General features: G+C 36.0%; 1 protein-coding gene across 2 annotated transcripts in view; it reads right to left on the minus strand.

The window, feature by feature from the left end:
* The window catches only part of DNAAF4 (dynein axonemal assembly factor 4), a 74,198-nt gene that overhangs the window by 8,397 nt on the left and 46,920 nt on the right, over nucleotides 1-18,881 (minus strand). For both annotated transcript variants that reach the window (XM_067747640.1, XM_067747639.1), the window contains exons 5-6: nucleotides 8,551-8,696; nucleotides 7,142-7,251 (exon numbers count right to left, since the gene is read on the minus strand). In XM_067747640.1, coding sequence (XP_067603741.1) covers nucleotides 7,142-7,251; nucleotides 8,551-8,696 — 256 coding nt within the window. The remainder of the gene's footprint in view (nucleotides 1-7,141; nucleotides 7,252-8,550; nucleotides 8,697-18,881) is intronic.

Consider the following 18,881-nt stretch of genomic DNA (forward strand, 5'->3'; position numbering starts at 1 on the left):
CAAAAAAGAGGGGATATATGTATATGTATGACTGATTCACTTTGCTGTACAGTAGAAACTAACACAACATTGTAAAGCAACTATACTCCAATAAAAATTAATTTTAAAAAAAAATGACTAAAGGAAGCAAGATGTAGAATTTGTACGTTGGTAGTACTGTTCTTTGTATACTGAGATGTTACAGATTATATGTCACACCGTCATTTCATATATAGTAAGAAAAAATTTGCCAGTTAAACTATAACAATGTTTGCTTATTTTTTAAAAAAAAAAAGCAGTGGGGCTTAGAAACAGCAATGGAGGCAGAGAGTAACACATATTCCAATACAAGACACAACAGCTCTGTTTTGTGGGTAATAAGGACTCTAACAGCCACCTACCCCTCAAAAGACTTTTAAGGTCCTGGTTTCTTTCAGCATCTTATGTGGGTAGAAAACATTCTTGGTATCTCAAGAGCTTCTAAAACTGAGTATTAGTGCACCTTAGTGAAGGAACATCAACCAGTACAATTTAGCACTCAGGATGGAAGGAGGAAAAGGATACTGCATACAAAATAAAATGACAAGTTAGGCCATAATAGGGACTGTACTGCAACAGAATATTATGGGCTGTAAAATACATACAATCAACAAACAAAATTATAATTATGTCAAAGAAGTCATCTTAGAATATGGCTTCTAAACTTCTTTAAGTCAGGCAAAAGGTAGCAGCATAAGAAAACTGTCTTATCTCCATAAACAAATAAAGTTGTAAAAAATGCAGCAGAGCAAGGCAGATTTGGCAGATCTGTTCTGAAAGTAGGCAAGTACAAAAGGATACTGGGAGACAATTCTCCATGGGTCTTTTACCCTGCGTGTCATATGTCAGATGCACTGACAGCTTCTGTTTGGGACTATCTTTTCAAAGATGTTTGTATAGTGCACAGCCTTGGAAGATAGAGATAGTGTCTCTCTCTGGGGCAAAGAATAGATTTGTTCACTGCTCAGTATAATAAAGATATCATCACCTTGTGAGGCAAAAATTGGACAGGTTTGCTAATAATCCTCTATAAAAAACTGTGTTCCTTAAGCTTGGTCTTCTCAGCTATGGTACCAAACCTACTGTGTGTACAGCATCCACCTGGGTCCCCCTCTGCATTGGCCCCATGGGACTTTAGGGGCAGAGGGAACCAACATGAAGGTCATACTGTTTGATGTGACTTGAATAGTAAAGTCCTTTCTCTTTGACTCATGAGTCTCCTGACTTCTGTCAGCACCTATGAAACTGTGGTAGGCTAACTCTTCACAGTCCTTGCCAGGGCATGGATCCAAACCAAAGTGCTAGAAAGAAATTCAATCTGGCAAGTAGAACTGTATGCTGTGTTGGGAGAAGATGGTAACAGGTGGTTAACAATCAGTAACAAAAAGTCCAACGTGAAGTAAAAGGACATCCAGACAGGCAGATAGAATCCAGCTACAGAAAATTCACAAACAGCAAGCAAACAGAAATTCAGACTGGCACAAGTTGGTACTAGGTTAGTCGGTCATCAAATAGCAGGCTCCCACACACAAATCTGGGGTTCAGAAGAGAATTAACTTGGGTGGAAAGAGAATAAGTAAAAGCAAAGCAGAGCCTCAGTCTTAAAAGGACTGGAGTATTGGGCAGGCTATAAAATCTGACACTTAGGCCAAGAAAAAAAAAAAGAAAATTCAGACACTAGAACTAATGTAGGTAATTTTACGTAACAACAGTAATATGATGCTGGGTGCTAGATTGTAGAATTATATATCCTTAATTTCCTCCTATCTAACATTACAATTTGCTGTAGAGAGTGAGGTATGCAGATGGCATTCAAGTGGTCCTAATGTGGGGGAAGAAGGAACTTTCAGACTGGGGTTAAGAGAGTATCCAAAAAAACGCATGCTAAAACTCAAGCACAAAGTAACATCAGTGGGACAGAACAACGATTCATCTAACCTTATATGATTATAAGTGACTGGAAGGGTAGCTATTATTTACAGATTCTGAGTCATGTAAGGCTGTTAAATAACAACACACCATGCGAATATATAAATTAGAGCACAGAAACTCTGTTTTATGTGAGATGTTCTCAGTAAAAAGCTATCTGGTACAATGTTAACTGCCAACAGTAAAATGTTCTCATGAGCAAATAAAATTACCTAAGCTTATAAATTTTCCTGAAAGGTAGATTTGGCATTTAAAACTAAGACTTGGCAATAGAATGCTAGGTTAAAAAAACAAAAACATTCTATGGCTTTTTCTAAGAGTCTCTTTTGAGTAGATACAATCCCATAAACAGTTTTCTCAAACTATTGCTCTTTTGGAAGTCTTGTCCACTTCTACCCACGGGTTTAAAAACAATAAAGGACAGTTGGATTGTTTTTGCCTGTGTAAATATAGAAGGCTAGCATGAAACAAAGCCTCTGGAGATGAAAGTATTTTATCTTTTGGCTTAAATTCAACACTGCTTCTGAATGGGTTCTATTATGTCTGTTTCTGTCTTTTGTACTGCATTACATTGCCAGAGAGGATACATTTCTCTCTAATAATTAGTACCTTTCCTTTTATCTGTTTGTACTTGGCACTATGATTAACTGTACTTTGTTTCCCTGGGTGTCACCAGTTACTAAGTTTTCTTCCATCTCTCCTCATTTTTAACTCTTTTCTTCTCCTATTTTGCTTCTCTTTCTTATTCTACCTAATTGGAGGCAGTGAGGCAAAAAGGTACAAAAAACAACAGACTGAAGTGATTACAATCTACCAGTCACACCTGATTGCAACCAAGTACACTTTTGCACGAGGTTGCTGGCAATTCATTGCTTTCGCCAGCAGTCTCACACACACACACACACACACACACACACAGAGTCTTTTGCTGTACTTGTCAAATGCCAACCTCAGCTCAATGATCTTATCTGCTCTTTCCACACGTAAATCGAAATCACAGCATTACTATATCAAAAATAAGACCAGATCAAACACTGTCTAAGATGTTTAGCCAGTCCCAGCACCAAAAACATCTTATGCCAAAGGACTTTCTAACCATCTCCATCAACCTGCTATCTTTGGGCTGATCTAAAAGCATGCTTCTTCTTTGTCCTCACATGAAAGTTCGTATTTGCTGGTCTTTGCTACTCTCATCCCCCTCTATTCCTTTGCACTTTCTTATTCCTGTTCTGCCATAACTGACTCCAACTCCCACCCCAATCCTTCCGGGGTTCGTGCCCCGGTCCAGGAAGATCCCACATGCTGTGGAGGGCTGGGCCCGTGAGCCATGGCCACTGAGCCTGCACGTCCGGAGCCTGTGCTCCGCAACGGGAGAGGCCACAGCAATGAGAGGCCCGCGTACCGCAAAAAAAAAAAAAAAAAAAAAACTACAATGAGATATCATCTCACACCAGTCAGAATGGCCACCATCAAAAAATCTAGAAACAATAAATGCTGGAGAGGGTGTGGAGAAAAGGGAACCCTCTTGCACTGTTGATGGGAATGTAAATTGATACAGCCATTATGGAGAACAGTATGGAGGTTCCTTAAAAAACTAAAAATAGAACTACCATATGACCCAGCACTCCCACTACTGGGCATATACCCTGAGAAAACCATAATTCAAAAAGAGTCAAGTACCAAAATGTTCATTGCAGCTCTATTTACAATAGCCAGGACATGGAAGCAACCTAAGTGTCCATTCAACAGATGAATGGATAAAGAAGATGTGGCACATATATACAATGGAATATTACTCAGCCATACAAAGAAACGAAATTGAGTTATTTGTAGTGAGGTGGATAGAGCTAGAGTCTGTCATACAGAGTGAAGTAAGTGAGAAAGAGAAAGACAAATACCGTATGCTAACACATATATATGGAATCTAAGAAAAAAAAGAAAGGTCACGAAGAACCTAGTAGCAAGACAGGAATAAAGACACAGACCTACTAGAGAATGGACTTGATGATATGGGGAGGAGGAAGGGTAAGCTGTGACAAAGTGAGAGAGTGGCATGGACATATATACACTTCCAAACATAAAATAGATACCTAGTGGGAAGCAGCCGCATAGCACGGGGAGGTTAGCTCGGAGCTTTGTTACCACCTAGAGGGGTGGGATAGGAGGGTGGGAGGGAGGGGGATGCCAGAGGGAAGAGATATGGGAACATATGTATATGTATAACTGATTCACTTTGTTATAAACCAGACACTAACACACCATTGTAAAGCACTTATAATAAAGATGTTAAAAAAAAAACAAAAAACAAAAAAACCAAGGGGGACTTTGAATTGATGTGCAGTGTAAATTTTTTTCAAAAGATATATCTTTATCATAAAGTGTAAAAATGAATGCAACTTTTAACAAGAGGAAAAACAAAAACAAAATCGGGATAAGCCATCTACCTTTGGCCTTGACCCAATTTTCTCCTCGAGGAGAAACTCGAGGACAGGTCAGCCACCTCCTCTGTCTCATCTGCACATCTATTCAAACCTTTTCTATTCTTAAAGAAGAACAAAACAAAACAAAAACTCTGAAAGTTTCTATTCCATTGGCTTCTGGGAGTATTTTTGTGTACTCCTTTATTTTACCAGGTCTTCAAATGTTGGTAGGTCACAGGGTTTTATCCTTAGGCCACTACTCCTCTGGTCTACGTGCTCTTTTCAGATATCTCACCTACTCTTGTAAATCAACTGCTACGTAAATGCTGATAACCTCCAAATCCATAATACACTGTTGGCCTCTCCCCTGAGTTTCAAACTTGCTGGACACTGTCAGCCAGACTGACCAAGAGGCAGCTCAAACTCAACATATTCAAAACTGAACTTACCTACATTCCCTCCTAAATGGCCCTCTTCTAGAGTTCTCTAATTCAGTTGGTAGCATCATATAATCAATCATTGAAACTAGAAACCCAAAGTCGCCCACAACTACTCTTCTCTCACCCCCCAACAATCACTCAAGAAGTCCTCCCTATTTTACCTCCTGAATATTTCTCACACTGCTCTCCTCTTCACCCTATAACAATGTCATAATGGTTCAAGACCTCTGCCATAGTTTCTGCAACACATTTTCCCCACCTTACAGAATAAAATGTAAGAATAACACAAGGCCACTGCCTATTTTTCTAGGTTCATTTGGCATTATTCCTAGCACCAAATTTATGTTTTAGCAAGCAATAAACTACCCAGTTCCTGACATATATATCACAGTATTCTTGTCTCTGAGCTTTCGCTCATACTGTCTCCTCTGCTATTGCCTTTCTGTCCTTCCTCCTGAAACTCCTATTTACCATTAAGAGGAGCTCAGGTGCTATATTCTTTAGGAAGCTCTTCCTGAAACTACCTTTCTTCCTTTAAGGTTAGGTGCCCCTCTTCTGTACTCTCATTTTACCTTGTTCTTTCTATGTATTGTACTTCCCACACAGTGTTATAAGTATTTGTATTTTCTATGTATTGTACTTCCCACACAGTGTTATAAGTACTTGTATATGTCCCTCTTCTCTACTGATCTCTGTAGCTCAGAGCCTAGCCTACAGTCTGACAAACCGCAAGTAATCAACAGATATTTATTTAATGGTTTAATAGAGAAGAAGGAGAGGGGATTTTTGTTGGGAGTAAGAGGAACAAACTTGTCAGCCTCAGGCTTCTGAACTTCAGAAAAATTGTTAACTCCAGCTCAACTCCACAAATTAATCTCTGGTGTTGTTATCAGATACGAGAAAAGACCAAGGATGAACAGAGAGAAGATGAGAAAAGAAAAACACAGATTTTGTGGTTAGACAGCTAAATCTCCCCACCAAAGATGTCCACATCCTAATCCCCAAAACCTGTGAATATATTAACTAAAATGGCTAGTTAGAAAGAACCTTGTAGATGTGATTAAGTTAAGGATCTTGCAGTAGGAGATTATCCTGGATTATACAAGTGGGACTAATGTAATCACAACGGCACTTATAAAAGAAAGAGGGAGGCAGGAGAGCCAGAGTCAGACAAGGAGAGATGACTATGGAAGCAAAGTTCAGAGTGACGCAACTGCTGGTTGGGGGCCATAAGCCAAGGAATGTGGGCAGTCTCAAAGCTGGAAAACCCAAGAAAATAGATTCTCCCTTACAGCCTCCAGAAGCATTGCAACTGATATCTTAATTTTAGCCCAGAAAAATCCATTTTAGACTTCTGACCTCCAGAAGTATAAGATAATAAATTTGTATTGTTTTAAGCCACTAAGTTTGTGGTAGTTTGCTATGGCAGCAATAGGAAAATAATACAAAAGTGTATAAAATGAGATAAATAATATCTACAAAATTGCCTCAAAATATGAACTCGAATTACCACAGAATATAGCAGAATTCATTGTTGTTAACTGTCTAAAAGTTTACACATAGAGCCACATATAAATAAATAAAAGGACTGTCTGTATATAAATTGATAATTTATAGGATAATTTGATAATCTTTTAAAGATGGATATGACTAACCAAAGTAGCTCTAGTTTTAAAGAACCATGATTTTTTTTCTAATAAATTTATTTATTATTTATTTTTGGCTGTGTTGGGTCTTTGTTTCTGCACACAGGCCCCTCCCTAGTTGTGGGGAGTGGGGGCCACTCTTCGTTGTGTTGTGCAGACTCCTCATTGCTGTGGCTTCTCTTGTTGCGGAGCACGGGCTCCAGGCACTGGGGTCTCAGCAGTTGTGGCACACGGGCTTCAGCAGCTGTGGCGCACGAGCTTAGTTGCTCCGCGGCATGTGGGATCCCCCTGGACCAGGACTCGAACCCATGTCCCCTGCACTGGCAGGCGGACTCCCAACCACTGTGCCATCAGGGAAGTCCCCAAAGAACCATGATTTTAAGGGAAGTAGTATGAAGGACTTATGTTAAATGTTAAGTGATTTAAAAAGGGATTTTGATAAGCAATCCAAAAGACGTGATATTTTTCATTTCCATGACATATAAATACAAAAGCAATAAAAATGAGAGTCTTATTTGTTATAAGATCTGACTTTTTAAATATGGAAGCACTACCTACAGAATTGGCATATTTGCATTATTCCTCCCCCAAACTCACACACACACATATGTCAAGATAACTAGAAAATATGTATTAATATCTACACAAATTTATTATAAATCTCATGGGCAGAGTTCAAACAACTTACTTTCCTTTGTCCTTCAACCATTCTGGGTTCTTTTCCTCTTCTTTTAAATCACAAAGTTCAGGAATGTCAGTATTCATTGCTCTTCGTGCCTCTGCTTGTTTATGTAGCCACTGAAATGAGAATGAAGTTTAATGAAGGACACAAAAGTCTTGTTTTATTAAAAGTTACTTTTAGATTTTCCATCTTCCTATACAAGATGGAAATACTATTTGTTATGGACTGAATGTTTGTGTCCTCCAAAATTCGTATGTTGAAGCCCTAATCACCAATGTGATGGTATTTGGAGATGGGGCCTTTGGGCGATAATTATGCTTGGATGAGGTTATGAGGATGAGATTCCTATCGTAAGATTAGTGTCCTTATAAGAAGAGGAAGAGACCAGAGGGCATGCTGGCACCCCACCCCACCCCAGCGTCCTGACCTTGGACTTCCCAGCCTCCAGAACTGTGAGAAGTAATTGCCTGTTCTTTAAGCCACCCAGTCTATGGATCCACTTTGTTATAGCAGTCTGAGCAGACTGATAAAATAATTGATGGTGGTGATTTTACACTTCTAGTTTTTATACATCTTTAAGCTTTTTTTTAAACTTCACTAGCTGATTAAGATCAAATGTATAAAAATTTCTAGTCCAAATTTCATCCAAATTTCTGGGAGTTCACGTGAATATTGTTTTATTTTTCTTGTTTATAATGTATATATATATATTTTACATTATAAAAATATATAAATGATTTTTAAAATTATAATTTTATAGTTACAGAGGTACTTTTATAAATAATAAAATATAGAAATATGCTGTTAATAATAAGAAAAAAATTAATATTTATTAAGTGTCATTATATCTTAAGGAGAGTCAATTATTTCCACAACTTTTCAATTGAGGTATCAGTTCACACCTTACAGTAAAAAAAAAAAAAAAGCAGTTCTTAGTGCTTACACAACTAAATATACAATATTCAAAATCCCAGAGCTCAGGAATTTATAAATGAATGAAAGATATTAATGCCAAATGTCACATTAGAAATACTTGATATTAATAATTAATTGTAATAAAATAATAAATTTACAAATCTTTTCTTACCGTGACATACACTGACCCAAAGTTTACAAATCTATTATGGAAAATGATGTATTTGATAAAATAAATGCACATGCAACATTTTATCTCCTGGGATAAGCAACAACACTGGATATTAAACCAGTGTTTTCTCATCAGCATTCTGGAGCCAAAAAAGAAATAAAAATCCTGTAAAATATATTTTTCTCAAAAGGAAATATTAAATTTTTTCATGAAGTAATATCTTTAGCCTAATGAATACTTTAAAAATTCAGACCCAGTAACAGTTTCAATATATGGAATAAAAAATATTTTCATTGTGGTCACTGTAACTAACAGCAAGTATACCAACCTCCTCTTCTGCTGCTACCTGTGATTCCCGGAGAGCAGTTGGGAATACTCGAGGGGTAAAGTTGATTTTAATATTGCCGACAGAGCGAGGAGCAGGAATACTGTCTTCCTTTAACTTCTCAAAAAATATAATTTCTGAATTTCTCCCTTCAAAAACAATATTAGCAACTAAGTTATTTATCTCTCATTTCCTAGTTAACAAACTGACTTTTAAGGTAATTACACATTAAAGCTACTTCTAAAATCCTATACAAATAATCCAAACATATTTTCTACAATAAGGCATGTAAAATCCCTCATTGAAATTATGGCAGCTAATTATCTGTTCTTTCAATGACCTCAGCTACTTTTCTGGGGTTCTCTTTGTTAAACCACAGTGTCTAACTTACATTCACTATAGAGGAAGCCACTCTAGGCAACTTAATCTACATCAACTCTAGAGGAGGGCACCTAGGCAAAGCCATCATTTTCCTTAAGCTCTGATATCAGTATCTTCTGTAAGCTCCCTGGTGATGATATAAAAGTTTTTCAGCTATTAAAGACAGCTAATGGGAACAGGCAAAGAGTTGTAATGAAAGGCCATACATTTGTATAAAGGTAGTTAGATGTAATAATTATTAAGTCAATATAAGAGAGGAAATTAATCTATATGTTAGAATATAAACTATATGAATAAAGGGAAGGAAGGGTACTAAAAAGGAAAAGTACTAAAAACATGATATACAGATTTAAAAGGCAAATATCAAAATTGTTTAAAAAAAGATTTTCCAGAAACATGACAGAGAGTTAATATCCTTGATATAAAATGAATACATAAAATTAAGATATAAAACTTCCAATTTAGGGAACTGGAAGTGATGCAGTGGTTAAGAATCTGCCTGCCAATGCAGGAGACACGAGTTCAAGCCCTGGTCTGGGAAGATCCCACATGCTGCAGAGCAACTAAGCCCATGTGCCACAACTACTGAAGCCGATGCGCCTAGAGCCTGTGAGCCACAACGAAGAGTAAGCCCCACTTGCCGCAACTAGAGAAAGCCTGCACACAGCAACAAAGACCCAACTCAGTCAAAAATAAATAAATTTATATTTTTTAAAGTGTCTGAAAAAAAGAGAAAATTTTTAAAAAATAAAACTTCCATTTTAAAGAAAAATTGAAAATGGCATGAATTAACATTTCAAAGGGAGGGAGGAGGGGAGCAAGAAAGAAAGAATAAGGACTCAAACAAAGAAAGTAACTTCAACAAAGTTCAGCCTCCCTTAAGAGTGGTGTAGTTATGTGCCAAACCTGAGACAACAGAATATGAATATAAGTGCTGTATAAAACTTATGGATCATTATCTTACATGTAAATCTACTTGCAATGGACTTCCTCTTTCCCCTTCCCACTGGCTAAAAAACAATGCCAACTGCAGCATCCACCTTGGACACAGAAATGGAAGCCAAATGATGTGATGATATATGTGGCCCCACCAGCTTAGATGGCCCCGTGGAACAAAGCCATCTATCAGGCCTAGATTGATTGCTGTTACATAGTAAGTCTTAGATTACAGAGAATTCAATTTCTATCTTATTTGATCTGTAACTTTGGACCTCTTTATTTCAGCAGTTGGCTTGAACCTACCTAACACAATGTCCTAAGAATTTTATAGCCTGGTAAACTGTTGTTCACTTGTGAAGCCAAGAGACATTCCTAGATATGTAAGAACTAAGTAAATATACCATCTAGCCATGTTTTCTGAATTACTCAAAGAAATGTTCCAGAACATGGACAAATAAAATTAAGAACTCAGGAGTGGGAAACCTGAGGGTAAAAATGAAAAAGGATGGGTTTTCTAAAACACATGAAAAAATGTTGTAAGATTTTTTAATGTTACTACAACAGAAGGAAAACAGAATAAAAAGTAAAAATGAAGTATATAAGTTCACATTTTATACTAATGATTACTAGGATACACAACATGGAGGGAATAAGCACTATTCTTCCATAATGAGAAATTTAAAAATTACTTTGCTATTAGTTTTGTTAAACAAAAGTAAATGAATAAACATTTGAAAATGCTTATGGAAATCATTATGGTGACCATGAGTTACATTAAAAATAGGATATCTAGCTTTCAAACTCTTACAGTAAAATAAGACAAACAGAAAAACATAAAAAGAAATTAGCTTTCTGTTTTCAGCAGCATAGGTTAAAGTTTTTACAAACTTTAACAAGCAATTTTACAAGCAGACAAAACGCTATGAACACATAAAATGCTTGATAAAAATATAACAAATAAACAAAAGTTTCAAGTACATAGTTCAGTTCAAAACCTATGCAAAAGAAAAGCCTTATCAGCAATTTATAGCCAGGGTAATCTCAAAAGCTGACAAAAAGCTATTTGGAAAGATTTCAGATATAGATATAGATATCTATATAGGTATACCTATGAAGGTATATATCTATATATCTATCTAGATATCCATATCTGTATCTGAAATTTTATATATATGAATATATTATATATTATACATATATATATTAGAGACTATATATAAAGGATAAAGACTGGAAATTTAATGCTGATATAGGTACAGAGGTGAAAGCTGAGAATGCAATTACAGCCTGAGAAGGGCTACACTCTCAGTGAAATGGACACATAAAATCTCTGTCCACAACTCCAAGAAAGTGAAGCATGTCTCCTCCTGGGGCTCTGGATAAGAGAAGAAAAAACGTCTCTCGTGAGAAACCTAAACTTCAGGTATCCCTTCCGAGTAATTCTACTTCTGCAAACCAGTACACATGAAATTTCCTCATATGCACACATAAAAATAATCCGTGCTGAAGATGAGCACACAAACAAAAACTACAAATCACATGCGGATACAATGTATGTTTCTTCCTTACAGTATGGAGAACAGTCAGCAGACACAACAAACAGGAGGACTGGCCTATTAAGAATCTGAAATACCAGAACAATCTGAAAGAGACTATAATAATTTAAAACATGCTTACTTAAAGAGCTAAGATAGGCTAAAATACATAATGAAAAACTAAGGTAATGAAAAAAGAACAAACAGGTATGAAAGAAGCAAACAGAACTTGCAAAATGAAAAATATTATCCCTGAAATTGAAAACTTCTAGGACAAGTTTAACAGCACATTAGGCATATTTGAAGAAAATTTGCAAACTAGAAGACAGATCTGAGGATATTATACAGAACGCAGCCAAGGAACATAAAGGCAATTTGAAAACAATTTGCTATTTGAAAACAATAGCTTATAACTTCCCAGAACTGAGGTAAGACATACGTTCTTTGAGTGAAATTATACTCCAACTTCTGATATTATGAGATGAATAAATATAAAACTGAACTTAGAGTAATAAAATCAACATATACCAAAGTGAAGAATTTTAAAGCAACCAGAGACAAAGGATGGATTTACCTTATAAAGGATCAATATTAAATCAAGAGCAGACTTCCCAGCAGCAATATTAAAAGTCAGAAGACAATAGACATACCTTCAAGTTACTGATGGAAAATAACTGTCAATCTTGAATTCTGCAACCATCTAAAACATCACTGAATAACAATAACAAAATAAAAATAACTGAACTTAACATTCAGATCTTTATTAAAGAAATACTAGACAGGTATAAAGACGCAGATGTAGAGAATGGACTTGAGGACACGGAGAGGGGGAAGGGTAAGCTGGGACGAAGTGAGAGAGTGGCATGGACTTACACTATCAAATGTAAAATAGACAGCTAGTGGGAAGCAGCCGCATAGCACAGGGAGATCAGCTCAGCTCAGTGACCACCTAGAGGGGTGGGATAGGGAGGGTGGGAGGGAGGTGCAAGAGGGAGGAGATATGGGGATATATGCATATGTATAACTGATTCACTTTGTTATAAAGCAGAAACTAACACACCACTGCAAAGCAATTATACTCCAGTAAAGATGTTAAAAAAAAATTTAAAAACTACTAAAGGATTTACTTAAAGGAAAGGTAATTGGATCCAGAAAGAACTTAGATGCAAGAAGCAAAGATAATTAAAAAGCAGTAAATATGGGTCAACAGAAATAGTAATGAGTATATGTGGTAAAGCCACACTAACGACTAAATATAGAGGTTTAAAAATAAGGTGAGATCAGTTGAGTCCCTCCCGCCAAAAAAGTGGAATGAAATCTTTAGACAGTAACATAGAGGATGGGTACGACTGAAGTTCATGTATTAAATTTCCTTCTAATATTTACAAGTAATGGTAGAGATTAAATTTTGTTTAGTATGCACATTAAAAATAGAATTGTAATTATATCTATGTATCAAAACAGTTATAAAAAATTTAATATTGATCATTCAGAGAACAAAAATAGAATGTATACTTTTCAAATTAGTACAAAGGAAAGGACATAATTAAGAAAAATTATTTAATCCAAGGCAGAAAAATAGAAAAAAGAACAAAAAAGGAAGTCTGGTAAATATAAATCACAAAGTAAGAGAGCAGAAGGAAATTCTAAGATGTTTGGATGTATTTTATTTTATTTTTTAATTAGTTAATTTATTTATTTTTGGCTGCATTGGGCCTTCATTGCTGTGTGCAGGCTTTCTCTAGTTGCGGAAAGCGGGGGCTGCTCTTCATTGCAGTGCACAGGCTTCTCACTGCAGTGGCTTCTCTTGTTGAGGAGCATGGGCTCTAGGTGCATGGGCTTCAGTAATTGTGGCACGCAGGCTCAGTAGTTGTGGCGTGTGAGCTTAGTTGCTCCATGGCATGTGGCTTCTTCCCAGACCAGGACTCAAACCTGGGTTCCCTGAATTGGCAGGTGGATTCTTAACCACTGTGCCACCAGGAAGGTCCCAGGATATATTTTATTTATAATAATAAACCTAAGTAGCCCATATCAAAAGAAAGACTCACAATAAACAAAAATACACACTAGCAAACTACAAATGATTTATAAACACATTTGTATATAACACAATGACCCACATAATATAAAATATGAGAACAACTGTCATTCCTCTTTTATACATTTGGAAATTTTTTTTAAAATCTCCTTAATAATTCAAGGACAAAAAAAATCATGATGGGTTACAAATATTTGCAACTAAATGGCAATGAAAACACAAGATTTCAAGACTTGGTGAATGTATTAATGCAGCATTTAAGAGAAAAAATTATAACTTCATATGCATGTGTTAAAAGATTCAAAAATTAATGCAGACAAATTGTATAAAGAACAGAGAAAACCCAAAGAAACTAGAAGAAGCCAAATAAAAATAAACACAGGAATTAATGGAATAGAAAACAAAGAAACAATAAAAGATCAACAAAACCAAAAATTGCTTTTCTGAACAGACAAACAAAATTTGCAAAATGCTGCAATAGTTGATCAAGGAAAAATAAAATAGTATTAGGAACAACAACAACAAATATATATATACATATATATATATACATTTCTTTCTCAGATTCCTTTCCATTATAGATTACTACAAGACATTGAATATAGTTCCCTGTGCTATACAGCAGGTCCTTGTTTATCTATTTTACATACAGTAGTGTGTATATGTGAATCCCAAACTCCTGATTTATCTCTCCCACCACCCCTCACTAAAAAAAAATGTTTTTTAAAATTATTTCTTATATGTGGAACCTAAAACAAAAAAACAGACTCATAGATACAGAGAACAGATTGGTGGTTGTCAGAGGTGGGGGGTGGGATGTGGACAAAATGGGTGATGATGGTCAAAAGTTATGGACTTCTACTCATACAATACATAAGCCCTGTGAATGAAATGTACAGCCTGGTGACTGTCGCTAATAATGCTGTATAGCGTATTTGAAAGTTGTTAAGAGAGTAAATCTTAAAAGTTCTCATCTTAAGAAAAAAAATTGTAACTATGTATGGTGCTGGACATATTTGCTAGATTTACTGTGATGATCACTTCATAATATACACACATATCAAATCATTATATTGTACACATGAAACACAATGTCAATTAAATCTCAATAAAAAAAGAATTTTTAATAAATTATTACTTTTCCTCTGTTTCTCTCTTCCCTCTTCCTAATACTCCTATTATGTGAATGTTGTACAACCTGAATGGATACTCTAGTTGTTTTATCTTTTCTATTTTAAAATCTCTTTGTTGGGGCTTCTCTGGTGGCGTAGTGGTTAAGAATCCGCCTGCCAATGCAAGGCACACGGGTTCGATCCCTGGTCCAGGAAGATCCCACATGCCACAAAGCAACTAAGCCCGTGCGCCACAACTACTGAGCCTGTGCTCTAGAGCCTGTGAGCCACAACTACTGAGACCACGTGCTGCAACTAGTGAAGCCCATGTGCCTAGAGCCCATGCTCCGCAACAAGAAAAGCCACCGCAAAGAGAAGCCTGTGCACCGCAACGAAGAGTAGCCCCTGCTCGCCACAACTAGAGAAAGCTGGCGGGCAGCAACAAAGACCCAACACAGCCAAAAATAAATAAATAATATAAAATAAAATAATAAAATCTCTTTGTCATCTTATTCTATTTTCTGGAAAAAAATTAACAATATTCCAACTATTTGATTTAATTTTTAATTTTTTAAATTACATTTTAATTTCCAAACTGTTGTTAGGAAAAATTCTTTATTACAGCCGCTTGTTGTTCAAGGATTAAAATATGTTCTCATCTCTCTGAGGACATTAATTATAGTTCTTTATTTTCTTTTAATTTTTGAATTTTATTTTTTTATACAGCAGGTTCATATTAGTCATCAATTTTATACACATCAGTGTATACATGTCAATTCTAATCGCCCAGTTCATCACACCACCATCGCCATGCCCCCATAGCTTTCCCCCCTTGGTGTCCATAAGCTTGGTCGCTACATCTGTGTCTCAACTTCTGCCCTGCAAACTGGTTCATCTGAACCGTTTTTCTAGGTTCAACATACATGCATTAATATACAATATTTTTCTCTTTCTGACTTACTTCACTCTGTATGACAGTCTCTAGATCCATCCATGTCTCAACAAATGACCCAATTTCATTCCTTTTTATGGCTGAGTAATATTACATTGTATATACGGACCACAACTTCTTTATCCATTCATCTGTCGATGGGCATTTAGGTTGCTTCCATGACCTGGCTATTGTAAACAGTGCTGCAATGAACATTGGGGTGCATGTGTCTTTTTGAATTATGGATTTCTCTGGGTATATGCCCAGTAGTGGGATTGCTGGATCATATGGTAATTCTATTTTTAGTTTTTTAAGGAACCTCCATACTGTTCTCCATAGTGGCTGTATCAATTTACATTCCCATCAACAGTGCAAGAGGGTTCCCTTTTCTCCACACCCTTTCCAGCATTGTTGTTTGTAGATTTTCTGATGATGCCCATTCTAACTGGTGTGAGATGATACCACATTGCAGTTTTGATTTGCATTTCTCTAATAATTAGTTATGTTCAGCAGCTTTTCATGTGCTTCTTGGACATCAATATGTCTTCTTTGGAGAAATGTCTATTTAGGTCTTCTGCCCATTTTTGGATTGGGTTGTTTGTTTCTTTAATATTGAGCTGCATGAGCTGTTTATATATTTTGGAGATTAATCCTTTGTCCGTTGATTCGTTTGCAAATATTTTCTCCCATTCTGCAGGTTGTCTTTTGGTCTTGTTTATGGGTTCCTTTGTTGTGCAAAAGCTTTTAAGTTTCATTAGGTCCTATTTGTTTATTTTTGTTTTTATTTCCATTACTCTAGGAGATGGATCAAAAAAGATCTTGCTGTGATTTATGTCTAAGAGTGTTCTTCCTATGTTTTCCTCTAAGAGTTTTATAGTGTCCGGTCTTACATTTAGGTCTCAAACCCATTTTGAGTTTATTTTTCATTATGGTGTTAGGGAGTGTTCTAATTTCATTCTTTTACATGTAGCTGTTCAGTTTTCCCAGCACCACTTATTGAAGAGACTGTCTTTTCTCCATTGTATATCCTTGCCTCCCTTGTCATACATTAGTTGACTATAGATGCATGGGTTTATCTCTGGACTTTCTATATTGTTACACTGATCTATGTTTCTGTTTTTGTGCCAGTACCATATTGTCTTGATTACTGTAGCTTTGTAGTATAGCCTGAAGTCAAGGAGTCTGATTCCTCCAGCTCCATTTTTTTCCCTCAAGACTGCTTTGGCTATTCGGGGTCTTTTGTGGCTCCATACAAATTTAAAGATTACTTTGTTCTAGTTCCGTAAAAAATGCCATTGGTAATTTGACAGGGATTGCATTGAATCTGTAGATTGCTTTGGGTAGTAGAGTCATTTTCACAATATTGATTCTTCGAATCCAAGAACATGGTATATCTCTCCATCTGTTGGTATCATCTTTAATTTCTTTCATCTGTGTCTTATAGTTTTCTGTATACAGGTCTTTTGTCTCCCTAGGTAGGTTTATTCCTAGGTATTTTATTCTTCTTGTAGCAGTGGTAAATGGGAGTGCTTCCTTAGTTTCCCTTTCAGATCTTTCATCATTAGTGTATAGGAATGCAAGAGATTTCTGTGCATTAATTTTGTATCCTGCAACTTTACCAAATTCATTGATTAGCTCTAGTAGTTTTCTGGTAGCATCTTTAGGATTCTCTATTTATAGTATCATGTCATCTGCAAACAGTGACAGTTTTACTTTTTCTTTTCCAATTTGTATTCCTTTTATGTCTTCTTCTTCTCTGATTGCCATGGCTAGGACTTCCAAAACTGTGTTGAATAACAGTGGTGGGAGTGGACATCCTTTTCTTGTTCCTGATCTTAGAGGAAATGCTTTCAGTTTTTCACCATTGAGAATGACGTTTGCTGTGGGTTTCTCATATATGGCCTTTATTATATTGAGGTAGGTTCCCTCTATGCCCACTTTCTGGAGAGTTTTTATCATAAATGGGTGTTGAATTTTGTCAAAAGCTTTTTCTGCGTCTATTGAGATGATCATATGGTTTTTATTCTTCAATTTGTCAATATGGTTTATCACACTGATTGATTTATGTATATTGAAGAATCCTTGCATCCCTGGGATAAATCCCACTTGATCATGGTATATGATCGTTTTAATGTGTTTTTGGATTCTGTTTGCTAGTATTTTGTTGAGGATCTTCGCATCTATATTCATCAGTGATATTGGCCTGTAATTTTCTTTTTTTGTAGTATCTTTGTCTGGTTTTGGTATCAGGGTGATGGTGGCCTCATAGAATGAGTTTGGGAGTGTTCCTTCCTCTGCAATTTTTTGGAAGAGTTTGAGAAGGATGGGTGTTAGCTCGTCTCTAAATGTTTGATAGAATTCACCTGTGAAACCATCTGGTTCTGGACTTTTGTTTGTTGGAAGATTTTTCATCACATTTTCAATTTCATTACTTGTGATTGGTCTGTTCATATTTTCTGTTTCTTCCTGGTTCAGTCTTGGAAGGTTATACCTTTCTAAGAATTTGTCCATTTCTTCCAGGTTGTCCATTTCATTGGCATAGAGTTGCCTGTTGTAGTCTCTTAGGATGTTTTGTATTTCTGCAGTGTCTGTTGTAACTTCTTTTTCATTTCTAATTTTATTGATTTGAGTCCTCTCCCTCTTTTTCTTGATGAGTCTAGCTAATGGTTTATCAATTTTGTTTATCTTCTCAAAGAACCAGCTTTTAGTTTTATTGATCTTTGCTATTGTTTTCTTTGTTTCTATTTCATTTATTTCTGCTGTGATCTTTATGATTTCTTTCCTTCTGCTAACTTTGGGGTTTGTTTGTTCTTCTTTCCTTAGTTCCTTTAGGTGTAAGGTTAGATGCTTTATTTGAGATTTTTCTTGTTTCTTGAGGTAGGCTTGTATAGCTATAAACCTCCCTCTTAGAACTGCTTTTGCTGCATCCCATAGGTTTTGGATCGTCATGTCTTTATTGTCATTTGTCTCTAGGTATTTTTTGATTTCTTCAGTGATCTCTTGGTTATTTACTAACATAGTGTTTAGCCCTCATGTGTTTGTGTGTTTTACGTTTTTCCCCCGTAATTCAATTCTAATCTAATAGCATTGTGGTCAGAAAAGATGTTTGATATGATTTCAATTTTCTTAAATTTACTGAGGCTTCATTTGTGACCCAAGATGTGATCTATCCTGGAGAATATTCCGTGAGCACTTGAGAAGGAAGTGTAATCTGCTGTTTTTGGATGGAATGTCCTATAAATACCAATTAAATCTATCTGGTCTATTGTGTTATTTAAAGCTTCTGTTTCCTTATTTATTTTCATTTTGGATGATCTGTCCATTGGTGTAAGTGAGGTGTTAAAGTCCCCCACTATTATTGTGTTACTGTCGATTTCTTCTTTTACAGCTGTTAGCAG

This window comes from Pseudorca crassidens, chromosome 1, assembly GCF_039906515.1.
Source record: "Pseudorca crassidens isolate mPseCra1 chromosome 1, mPseCra1.hap1, whole genome shotgun sequence".
In the NCBI taxonomy this organism is placed as follows: domain Eukaryota; kingdom Metazoa; phylum Chordata; class Mammalia; order Artiodactyla; family Delphinidae; genus Pseudorca; species Pseudorca crassidens.